Source organism: Plecotus auritus (assembly GCF_963455305.1).
Source record: "Plecotus auritus genome assembly, chromosome: 2".
Classification (NCBI taxonomy): Eukaryota; Metazoa; Chordata; class Mammalia; order Chiroptera; family Vespertilionidae; genus Plecotus; species Plecotus auritus.
In genome coordinates, this window is record NC_137771.1 from 49,391,570 (window position 1) to 49,403,661 (window position 12,092).

Below are 12,092 nucleotides of genomic sequence, written 5' to 3' on the forward strand. Positions count from 1 at the left end.
ATTCTAGTACTCTGATTAACTTTGGATTTCTATAAAATAAGAACGATCTGCCCTTAGATTTTAAAAAGGAAATAGATTTTCAATAAAATTTTTTAAAAATATGTATTTTTATTGATTTCAGAGAGAAAGGGAGATAAATAGAAACATCAATGATGAGAAAGAATCATTGATTGGCTGCCTGTGGCACGCCCCACACTGGGGATAGAGCCTGCAATCCGGCATGTGCCCTGACTGGGAATCGAACCATGATCTCCTGGTTCATAGGTTGATGCTCAAGCACTGAGCCACTTCTGTCCTGGCCAAAGAAAATGTTTTAATGATAGTTTTACTTTTCAAATCATAAATGACCAGACTACAATAAAATATTTTTGAAGACATTAGTACATTTATTACTACTTGACACTATGTTGTTGTCCATTCCTCTACTAAAATATAAGCATGTTTAGGGCAATAACTTTGTCTTATTCACTGCTATATCCCTAATATGAGAAGGACAGTGCCCAGTATGTTGTGGGCACAAAATAAGCATTTTTAAAAATAAATGACTAAGTGAATTCTATTCATGCTATATCTTTTTTAAGTATTCTACCAGTCCTCCCCGCTTCAGACTCTAAATGACTTTACCTCCAATATCTCTAAGAAAATAAAAAAATAATCAAGTAAAACCTCCTTAAATTATTTTTCCACCTTCATTATATTCTTCTTCCTCATCCTACAAACTCATATAAACATAAACCCATCTTTCTTCCTCTTTCAGAAAAAGAGTTGCCATTCTTATCTCAGGCTATCTTTCTACCTATGCTTTGAAACTTATCTTACTACTTTCTCAGGGATACCTCTCCATCAATAACTCCCTGTCTCCTTCATTTTATTTCCAATCTTTCCCCCTTAGCATATAATTACGCTTGTCATCCCTTAAACTTAAAAATCTTTCCTTTAGCTAAGTCTTCCTCTATTACTACATTTCTCCTTCTTTAATAGTCTAACTTTTTAAAACATTAGACAATTATACTGGCTACTTCTTACTCCTCTTATTTGCTTCATAATTCACTACAATCCAGTTCTACCCTCTCCTCTCCTACTGCACAAAAACCATGTTTATCATGCCCACCATTTATAGCCCCAGCAATTAGCACTCTGCCTACTACAATGAGAAATTAGACAAAAAGTACAGACTTTTTAAAAGAAGTTGAAATTCCTGTAGCCAATTATATTAGAAATTTATAATACATGTGTAATTGTGTTAGAAAACAGATGTTCTCAATAGACACAAATTAGTGGGCAATGAGATGATTTTAGGAGGAGATATCCACTCTGAAAATCACTTTGTCTAAAGAACAGTCATGATACAAGAGGCCAGGTAGCTCTACGCTCCTGTTTGCTAAAGCAGGGACTTAATTTTTTAAAAATATTTTTATTGATTTCAGAGAGGAAGGGAGGGGAGAGAGAGAAACATTGATGAGAATTAAACATCGATAGGCTGCCTCCTGCACGCTCTCCACCAGGGATTGAGTTTAGGATTCTAATGGAAAAACTGGATAACATGCTCAACAGATGAAAATTCTAAAAATCAAAGGAAATGAATAAACACAGAAGTTAGAATAGAGAAACTGAGCAGAGAAATGGGATAAAAGCATTGAACAATTAATTACTGGTAGTTTTTAAAAGAGATTGTTCAATATTGGTAAGCCAAATAGGAAAGATCTAAAATAAGAGAAATTGGAGTGAAAAACTGATAAATTCATGTTTCATGTGATTCTTTCCAAGATCAGGATTAAATCCTAAAAGGAAGAAGATGAGAAATAACATATGTATTAGGTCAAACCATTGTAAACTTTAGTGTCTGTCATTTTATTTTAATTATACAACATGGCTAACTCAAAAAGTTAAGGTTATACTACTTCCCATCTCCCACCTAATTCTTTCCTTAACAGGTAATCTTCAATGAATTTGTCATTATTTAAGAAATTCCCAAGGGAATTTTTCTCACACTCTCTCAGCTACTATGAGAGTTGTATGACTTTTTAAAAAATTACATGAATTTTACCTTGAGATTTTCATACCTTCATGTAAAAACAAAAACCAGAGGAGTAGCCAGTCACTGAAGTACAAACTGATTCATGCATTTGTTCAGTCAACAAGTATTTATTGAGCACCTTCTTTATTCTAGGCAATAGCAGTGACAAAACAAAAAAATCCCTGCTCCCATGGAGTACCTCAGCTTGGGTGAAGGCAGATTAACAAACAAGTATATCAAATACCAAATAGGTTTACTTGTTTTATGGAGAAAAATAAAGCAATGTGGAGGAGAAAGTATTACACACACACACACACATTAGGGAATTCTTTGATAAGGTGACATCTAAAGAATATGAGTCATGAGGTTATCTAGGGGTACAATATTCCAAAGACAGCAAATGTATACATTCTGAAGTGGGGAAATAATGTGCCTGATATTATTGTGGAACAATAGTGAGTGTAATTAATCAAGAGGAAGAGTCCAAGGTGAGATACTGTAAGTAGTGTTTCCACTCTGAGTGAAATGGCAGACAGAAGATGGTTTTGAAAAGAGCCAGTTATTACTAGAATGTGGGCATTGGTAAGACCATTTATGTGGTTACTGCAGTATTATAGGGGCTTATATCGGAGCGGTAAGCCTGGATTTATTTTTCAGGTAGAAATGGTAGAATCTGCTGATGGAATGGATGTTAGAGAAGTCGAGGGTAACTCCAAGCGGTTTTTAACGAACTGAAAGAGAAGTTGCCATTTTATTACAGAGTTGGTTAGAAAATTAAGTTCAGTTTTGGATATAAATTTTGAGATGTCTTATTAACTTCTAAGGGCAAATATTTGCTTTTTTAAATATTTGTTTTCTTGAGAGAGGTGTTGGCTAGAGATAAAAACTTGTGAATCATCACTGTATAGGTGATTTTTAAAGGCATCATAATGAAAAAAGACTGACCCCAGCAACACTCCAATATTTAGACACGGGAGAAATGAAGTAACAGCAAAGTATTTTGAGAAAAATATTCATAAACCAAGGGGAGAACAAGGGAAGAGTGGTGTTGTCCTAGAAACCAAAAGAAGTGATTGAAAACTCAAGAAGTGACCAACTAGATCAGAGCTGCTGATGCGTGAGTTGAGAATGAAACAGACATAGCCATTGAATATGGCTGGGCAGCAGCGACTGCTGTTGACCTTTACGAAAGCTATTTTGCTGGAGTGGTAGAATGGGCAAAAATCTTGAGTATCATATTCAAGAGAGAACGGAAGGCTCTCTCCAAAAAAAAATTTCAACAAGTTCTGCTAAAGAAAAACCAGCTGAGCTGGAGGAGATTGGAGAGATGTTCAAAGTTTGAGAAAAGAAAAGGGGCCTGAAGTATGGGAGAGTGAACTAATCAGGGAACTTCAGGGGCATTGCAGGGCAGCACTAAGGGAACACTCGAACTTTTCAGCGAAACAAGTCCTCGGAGCTGTATGCTTTTCTCCAGCCTGTCATTCACCTGTTGCAGGAACACTAGAATGTTGTAAGCAGGAATGAGCTTTAGGGCAGGATGGTACAAGAAGGAGGTAGAAAAAAACCCGCGACTGCTTGGTGGCTCTCAGAAGTTGAGAGCTGGAACACGAAGGCACAGCTTGTGGGCAACTAGCTTTAAACTGCAGAGCGGGGGAAAAAAAAAACCAAAGGAAAAAAATAAAAAAACCACGGAGGAGTGCTAGGAGGACGGTTCTCAACAAACCCCGTCTTTTCTCAAAGAGCGAGCACAGCAGTAGGGGGTATGTACGGGCCAAGGAAGGACACTGCCGCCTGAATGCTGTTGATTGAACCCAGTTGCAGCAAGAGGTTCCTTCCCTCAGCGAACCAGAAGGCTGGACTAAGGTTTCATCGCCGGAACTTACGATCCGCCGCTCGGCTTCCTGTAGTTGTCTACCGGAGTGGCGGGCATGGTGGCGACTGGTTGGGGAGTGGTCGACCACCCCTTTCCCCACCGGCTCCTGGAGTCCCTGCACCCCAACCCCGGGCGTTAGCGGCTAGGGCAGAAGCGCCGGAATGTTTGCCGGGCGTCATGGAGACGGTGGAGCCCGGGCTCAACAAGCGGCCGCGCGGTTGGCTGGCGGCTGGAGGCCAAGGAGGAGGGCGGAGGCGGAGGGGAGGGCAGAGGGTTGGTGGAGCAAGAGGAAGCTCGGGGAGACGACTAGAAGAAGGAGGCGGGCGGCCCCGGCCCCAGGCCCCTCCCAGGCTCTGAGTCTCCCCGGCTGCAGGCGGATGGATGGGGCTTCTCCAGGCGGTGGCGGCTGCAGCGAAGGTGGCGGCGGTAGCGGCGGCAGCGGCTGTAAGTGCAGCCTCCATAAACCACCTCTCCTCTCCTAGTCCTTTTTTGGGATGAGGGGCTCCCGAGATGTCCTCTGTCCCCTTTCTCTCCTTCCCCTCCCCCACCACAGAGTACCGCCCGGAAGACCCTGAACTTCCGGGGAGGGGCTGCAGCCCGCTTCTCTCCCAAAGGGGCGCGAGCCACCGAGGCGCATGCGCAGCTCTCCTCCGCCCCCACCCCCACCCCCCCTCCCAGCCCGTTCTTTTGCTTTGGCAGTGCCCGCGGCTCGCTGGGAATCCGCAGCGGAGTGAGTGTGCCTGACCCTGTTCGCCTCCGCCCCTTTCTCCTGTCAGCCTCCGATCCTGGTCGGGGTGGGGCTAAGCTGACCTCCCCTCTGTGGCTCCGCCTCTTTTCCCCAAGCATCTTGGGGTTCGGTCCCAGCCCGGGGGAGGCTCCTGCTCGCACTGCAGCCCTGGTGGTGAGCAGGGTCCTGGGCAAAGCATCTCTTTCCAGAGGGAGTGAGGGAGGGAAGAGAGACTCCAAGAGAGCATTATTGTGAGGGACCGAGGTGCTCCCAGCCGGAGGAAGGATTCCTGGGGACAGACGCCTCCCCCTCCTTTGGCCTTGTTCTCCCAGATTTTAATGGAAAGATCTCTGGCCTGTAGCTTCTCTCTGGTCCTCGCTTGCTGTGTGACCTTGAGCGAGTCACCACCCCTTTCTGGGCCGCAGTTATCCCTAAAGCTTTCTCCAACGCTAAAATTCTTAATTTTGCAGAAAAACTTAGGACTGGCCGGTCTCCTGAGGCCGCTTAGCCGAGATGATCGGGAGTTGACTGAACCTTCTTTCTTCACTCATGGGTGGAATGAGTTGATCTATTTATTGAGTCGCGTTTATTCTTTCACCATTGGTTACGAATTGTATGACTCAAGATTCGTTTATGTTTTCAAAAATTGTCATGGGATCCTTCTAATTCCTGGACATCTTTTAAAAACTAGAGACGGGGTGAACGGTGAGCTTGTGGTATCATGGTCTCTGGTCTAGTTACTACTGAGGCTCTCTTTCCTTTGATCCAGATGGTGTGGTGGCTCGATTCTCCCAGTGCCTGGCTGAGTTACGGACGTGGTTAAGAACCAACTGGTTGAGGTTCAATGCAGACAAGACGGATGTGATGCTGGTAGGCAGGGGCACACTTGGAGATTAAGGGAGGGAAAATCCAAACTCCCTTAAGTACTATCAATATATTGTTCTTATATGTTCCAGTGTTGAGAACTGCTGATGGGCCAAAAATTTCGAGTTTGGGTGAAATAAAAATAACATGTCAACAGTTTAAGAACTATAAAAATATCAGTTGGTGATAATCTGATAAAATAGGGCCACTGGGTAAAACTCTTTATGTAAACATTATGAAAAGAAAACCCTAACTGATCTTTGAAGAACCAAAAGGTGTGTCTTGGGCTGGCGTTAACAATAAAAATCAAACTAACATCCGGATGCTGATGCTGATTGTTGAGTAGATGAGGGGCTTCCAAATGTAATGCATTACTGCTTTGTAACCTGCATCTTGCCTACTAAAAAAAGTAAAGGTAAATTCTCAGCCTTTATCTAAAATGTTGTTTTTAAAAATAGGTGATTTTTTTTAGGTATTTTCAACCAAATTAGTAATTATCCATAAAATTTTTACCTGCACATAATGTGTAGGCTGTCACTTTCAAACAAAAATTTTAGGAAATAATTCCAAAATTTCAAAAGGCACTCAGGGACTCTGAAAATTATTAGATACAGAATTTGTTTTTAGGGTATTGAATATGTTGTATTAATCTGTTTCACTCAAACAGCCCCGGTGTCTAAATTGTTACAAAAATTTTTTGGTGCATTTTGAGAGGTACCTTTTTGAATTGCATAACAGTTTATACATATGGGTGTATATTACTTATATTTGAATCAGGTATCAGTATTGAATAAAAGGTTATATTTCTTAGGTTATGTAAACTGCCAAAGAAGTTTACTTATTGGTTATTTTAAAGTATTGGTTGAAGTAAAATTGTGACCGTAAAATGCTTTTAACAACAAAACAACTCTGAGTGGTTCTTGTGTATGTGTATTATAGCTTCTATAAAATTGTTTTAATAACTTTTTAATGGAGCATTCAGTAAATTGCTTTAAAATAATTTTGCAATATAATAGCAGTTTTGAATAGCTTAATGTAGTAAAAGTTAATGTTAGTTTCCCTGAAAATAAGAAGCCTTTAGGTGGGGAATGGGAGCTAAAGAGGCATTTATTCAGGCTTTGTATAGTGAAGTTTTTGTTTTGGGACATTAGCCACAGACCTCACATAAAATTGGAATTAACCACACTTTTTAGTTTAATTTTAAACATAATACTTAATTAACAGAACTACCATTTTGAATGTTACATTAATAAATACTGTAAACCATAATATTTTTACGCAACACATAGATATTGGTGAGTTTTCTCATGCCTTTAACTCTGTCATGTCCTGTTTTCAGCTCTTCTAGTATCAGTAGACTTTCAACATTTATTTTTTGTTAACCCAAGTATAAATATTGACTGTTTGCATTTGAATACAAAGAAGACATCTGTTGTATTAATCCAAAGTGCTGAAGAACTCAGAGTAATGGATGGAAGTAACAAGGAGGTAGATACTGGATTAATAGAAAGAATGTTCCAAAAATTATTTTTTAAAAGAGCAGCTTCTTCATGACACAGTGAGTCAATGGAGGTGTAGGCAGAAAAGCCTGGTGATGAGTGGGGAAACATAGTAAGGGATTCCTACCTAGATAGGGGAGATATATACCAAAGGACCTTTTAGGTCCCACCTAACACTAACATTCTATGGCTAACGAATACTTAATTTTTACATATTTGATATTGAAGAGGTAGGAAGAGTTTTGAAAAAGATTTTCCTTAAGGTGGCTCCTAAAATTTGTAAAGATATATCACTAGAATAAAATGGAAGTAGACTGTATTGAATATAGTAGTCACGTCTTACTGATGACTTAAAATACTGGAGCTGTTTCTCTTTACTTTTGGAATCTCTGAACCTAAAAAAAAAAAAAAAAATCACGGAACCCACCTTTATAAAGACGGGAAGAAGAAAAATGTAGAGGGAATTTTTTCCCTTTATACCATAATGCCACTTATAATTAGTAAAATTAATACATAGTATTAATAAACGTAAAGGTCACTTGTCAGTAAGATAGATACCCATTCAAGTATTTCTCAGACCTCGATTTTCCTGACAACTTCAGAATTCACTAAGTAGCTTAAGAGGCTGTGATCCCTAGCTTTTTATCAGTTGGGATTTTTGTTGAGATTTAACTGAAGAATCAAAGATTAAATGGGTCTAAGCAAGCAAATTATTCCTGTACCTTGCATTTTTGACAGTGCTTTAAAATTTTCCTTTTGGTAACCAGCTACATAAATTTCATATATTAGCTTTCACATTTAAATGGAAAGTCCTCCTTTATCACCATGGTATTATAAAGCCTGAGTTTCTACCTCAAGGCCCCTCATTATTTTTGTCTTTACCCACCTAAAGTCTATGCATATCCACTGTTCTTTGCCTTTAGCTGTTTCCATCAAACATCTCAAAGTGAAAATTATTTGACTATGTACTGACTTTGAAAAGCCATTTTTATTTTGAGTCCTAAGGATTAAGGTAATTCAACAGGGTAGGTAATTTAGAAACTATATATCTATGCTAACATATTCCCTCCCCCAAGGAGTCCTGAAAAACACTTTTATATAAGTATTCTAAAAAATAAAATGAAAATACTGTACAGTACAGTTAATGGTAAAAATTGTTTGTAGATTTGGGAACCTTAAAGTTTTCCTTTCTCTTCTTTCCCTTGCTTTTCTTTCAGTAGAAAATGTGCATCAGATGTTTATGTTTAATTGGTTTACAGACTGTCTATGGACTCTTTTCCTGTCAAATTACCAGGTAATGTCCTTTCACTTAGCAGCTACTTCATATACCTGTAAATGCACAAATTATTATTGGACATAAAAATTTCAAGTTAATGTTGGATCTTTAGAAATAGGAAACTGCTTACAGAGTCTAGAATTTTAAGGGAATACAAATACCTTAAGAAAACAGCTTCCCCCATATTGCATTGTAAGTTAAGCATTAAAGACAAATTTTTCTATGTGCAACTTTTTGCAATATATTGTAGCACTGACATTATATTATTTGAAGGGAATGAGTAATTTTCATATTTAACTGGTTGATTTTGGTAGCCATTTTAAAAATTGCTTTGAAAGGAACCCTTGTACATTTGGTGGAGGGCGGGAAACTGTCTTTTTGAAATAAGACTTTTAAACTCCTGGCTTAGTAAAATATATTGATGTACTTTTTAATATCACGTTTGCATTAGCTAATATGTGCCTAAATAATGGAAGTGAGACATGTTTGTATTTTGCAATCTTTTGGCTCTGGCAATCAGAGTTGGCATTATGGCCCAGGACAGTTAGTTCTAGGACAATACAACATAAACTTTTAACTTGCAGGCATTTTAGGCATTGCAAATAAGCAAGTTCTTCCTCCATGCAGTTAAGTCAGAGATTATGTCCATCAAAGAGCAGCTTTTCAATATTTCACGTTTAAAATTTTTTTTCTCTAGTGCAAAATTCAATCCTTGCACACTTACATTGTTACTGGCATCGCAGCAGGTATGTGAAAAGCAAATGAGATAGGAAGATGGCAGACTAACACAATCCCTTCTCTTAATCTCTGCCCATACCGCTAAAATTGTGAGATACTGAATTTTACATTGCCCATTGCGAATCAACCGAGAGAGGAGTATATTTGTCAAGGGATAACTGCTTTAAAGCGCACTACTTGCGGCTGTCGCATTACAGCAACATCCGTTTTCCAGTAAATGCACTTCAGAAAAAAGGCCTACGTGTAAAATATAACGTATCTTTTTCCCTGCGGTGTGAATGCCAGACGCGGTTTGCAGCCTTCCTTGACTTCTGTAGTTCCTCGAGTCTCCTGGCTGGAGTCGCCGATGGGCTAGGTCCCGGGCGGCGCCCTCGCTGGGATGCCCACCTCCCTCCACACCCACCTTGGCTCCGCCCCTCCGTGCGGCGGGGGAGGGCTGCGCGGGCCCGCGCACTAGTCCCTGCGCCCGCGCTCGCTCGCGCCGGCCTTTCCCTCCAGTCCAGCTCCGCAGGGTCGCCGCGAGGGGGCGGAGTGGGGTGTGGTGGGCGCGCTCGGGCGGCTTCTGCGCGTTCCCGCAGAGGCCGTGGCGGCGGGAGCGGGGAGGCGGCAGCGGCGTCGGGAGTCCCGTTGCCGAGTCTCACATCCGGGTTCTGGCCGTGACCCAGCCGCGGCCACCGCGGAGATGTGACCCGTCAGGACGGCAAATATGGCGGAGGTAAGGGAGCGAGCTCCCCTCCCCGTCCCGGAGCCGGGCGCTCCCGGGCCCCGGCCGGGGAGGAGTGGAGTGGGCCTGGCTAGGAGAGGCCCGGCCCTGCTGGCGCCGCTGCCCACCTGTTGTCCGGAACAGGCCGCGCTCTGGGCGGGAGCTTTTCTTGGAACTTAGTTGGGATGGGTGCGGGGTCGACGGGCCGAGCGTAGTTGGACTTCGGGGGCAGTTTGAAGGGTCGAGTGCCGCGTAGTCCTGCGTGCGCGGAGGGCCGGGGGTGGGCGCCCGCTGGGCAGGGGCAGCTTCGCCGGCCGGCGCTCGGGCCAAGAGGAGCTGCTCTTCCTCTTGCGAAGTTTCTTCCCTCCCTGGCCGAGATGCTGTTGCGCCTTTCGCGTCATCCCTGCCCGTTTGCTACTGACATCCAGTCTGTGTTGGGGCCTTTGATAAACTGCAATTTTCCTGATGGTGATCAAATGAGCTTGGAGAAATGAACCTGGCCTTTCGCATCCAGCCGTCTAGGATGCGAGTCTCCCCATTTCTCCAAACTTCCATCCCCTGACCCCAAGGTAGAAAGAACCTCTTTTTCTCTCTACGTTTCAGCGGAGTTGCTTTCTACCTTCCCGGGTTTCACTTTCCTGGCAGCCCCCTCCCCCCAGCACCCCTCCTCCTCCGCCCCACCGCTCGTCCCAAATCTAGTCTTCTAGTTTGAATTTAGTATATGACCTGCAGATTTAAATTTTTGCTTCTGATTTAAACCATAAACATTCGATTTTTAAAAAAACTTTCTTACCCTCGGAAGAATTTTTTTATGTATCTTTCAGTTCAAGAGGTGATATATTTAGATTTTTGTTTGAGTAGAGCCACTTACAATGATCAATAAGGCATGTCTCTTGTGTGAATTACATTTACATGGTCTCAGAGGCACCCAAAAACAGATTCAGGAAGTAGGTCATTCTTTTAACCATAGGCCCCCAATTTTTGTCTTTCTTACTTGCTAAATGAAATCAATGGCGAGTATTTTCATCAAAACCATATCTCCTTTTTAAACGTTGGGATACAGAAACATGGATAAATTGTGGAAATATTTATTTGCAGGCCTTTTCATGTACCTGTTGAGTGGGGGGACATAAAGGTTAACTGTCTTCTGGAGTGGCCCTTAGGGTGCTCCTTCTGCTTGCATATGGAAACTGGCTGTGCTGTTAAAGGAGGATGAGGTTTTGCTGTAGCAGGATTGTTTCCTGCCAGTGTTTTTAAAACATTTAATATTTTTTAAACTAAATTTAGTCTTAGATTATTTCCATTTCTTTGCTCTTTGTGGTTAAAGAATTGCATTTTAATTTCACATGAATTGGAGAAAACATAGTACTTTGTATTTTACTTAAATGTGACTGGATTTATTTCACTTAGCTGAAAGAATTTTAGTCCTGGTGAGTCTTAAGTGTTTTTTTCCTTCATATGTAAGGGGTTGAGGTGTGGGGTGGTAGGTAGCTGGCTTTACATACGTTTTATCAAATAGCCTTTAGCACATCACCCTTTCTGTGAATATCCATTGGATAAGCAGCATTGTGCTTGCTATCTGTCATAGGTGTTGTGGTTTCTTCCCTAGTGGTACTGCTCACAATGGTTTGAGCTTTAAGGTCTGTCGTCATATTTTAAAGCAGGATATTCTTGAAGGAAAGTAGCTTAGTATATGAAAATATGGTGAAATTTAAGTTTAAAACACCTCACCCAGAAATTTTAACTGCCCAGCATACTGAAAACTTACTATGTAAATGGAAGTATATTCGCATTTTATTTCTCATTTTAAAAATTAAAGATGTTTGCACTAATATAAGAGGAAAAGCAATGTGTTTTGAATTACTAATAATTTACTAATATTTTCAAGTGTATTCATTTTCTTAAAAATTGCATCATTTCTACACTGGAACTCTCGTTCTGTAGGAACACTTGCGTGGTCCAATTTCAAGAAGAAAAACCCTGAATTTTGTTTTCAGCACATTTATTTAGTGACCTGGTATCTTTAAAAAATTCATTTTTTATATTCTTCAATTCTTGTAGGTGATTTTATTTACAGTCAATTTGGAAGAAGAGTGAAGTAAACTTCACTGTGTCCTACAAAAAAATCTAAAACAGGTGAAGAGGTGGGAAAAAATTATAATTTTCCGATTTCTACATTTTAATAAAGATGATTTTAGAGACTGGTTATTTAAAAAAATTTGATGAAGGAAAAATGCTAGGTTTTTACTTGATTTTACGTGCGCTTTCTGGAGATTCATTCTTTATGATACATGTGGTAAATAATTCAGATGCTGGCTATTATACCTTTGATTAAGTAGACCTAAGGATTGAAGCTAACTGGCGAAAGAACAGTAAGTGCAAAGCAATAATATGC

General features: G+C 40.9%; 2 protein-coding genes across 16 annotated transcripts in view; one reads left to right on the plus strand and one right to left on the minus strand.

The window, feature by feature from the left end:
• DNAI4 (dynein axonemal intermediate chain 4) overlaps positions 1-4,439 on the minus strand; it is a 78,884-nt gene extending 74,445 nt beyond the window's left edge. The window contains exon 1 of the mRNA XM_080655743.1: positions 3,901-4,439. Within this exon, the coding sequence (XP_080511869.1) occupies positions 3,901-3,947 (47 nt within the window). The 5' untranslated portion in view covers positions 3,948-4,439. The remainder of the gene's footprint in view (positions 1-3,900) is intronic.
• The window catches only part of MIER1 (MIER1 transcriptional regulator), a gene marked incomplete at its 5' end in the record, with an annotated part of 59,398 nt that continues 51,218 nt past the window's right edge, over positions 3,913-12,092 (plus strand). The window contains 3 exons of one of the 15 annotated variants that reach the window (XM_080655744.1): positions 4,052-4,334; positions 5,387-5,487; positions 8,201-8,274. In XM_080655744.1, the coding sequence (XP_080511870.1) occupies positions 4,052-4,334; positions 5,387-5,487; positions 8,201-8,274 (458 nt within the window). Of the gene's footprint in view, positions 4,335-4,523; positions 4,621-4,717; positions 4,792-5,386; positions 5,488-8,197; positions 8,275-9,498; positions 9,710-12,092 lie in introns of those variants that run through there. The other 14 variants (XM_080655755.1, XM_080655758.1, XM_080655754.1 and 11 more) reach the window with 14 other exon arrangements.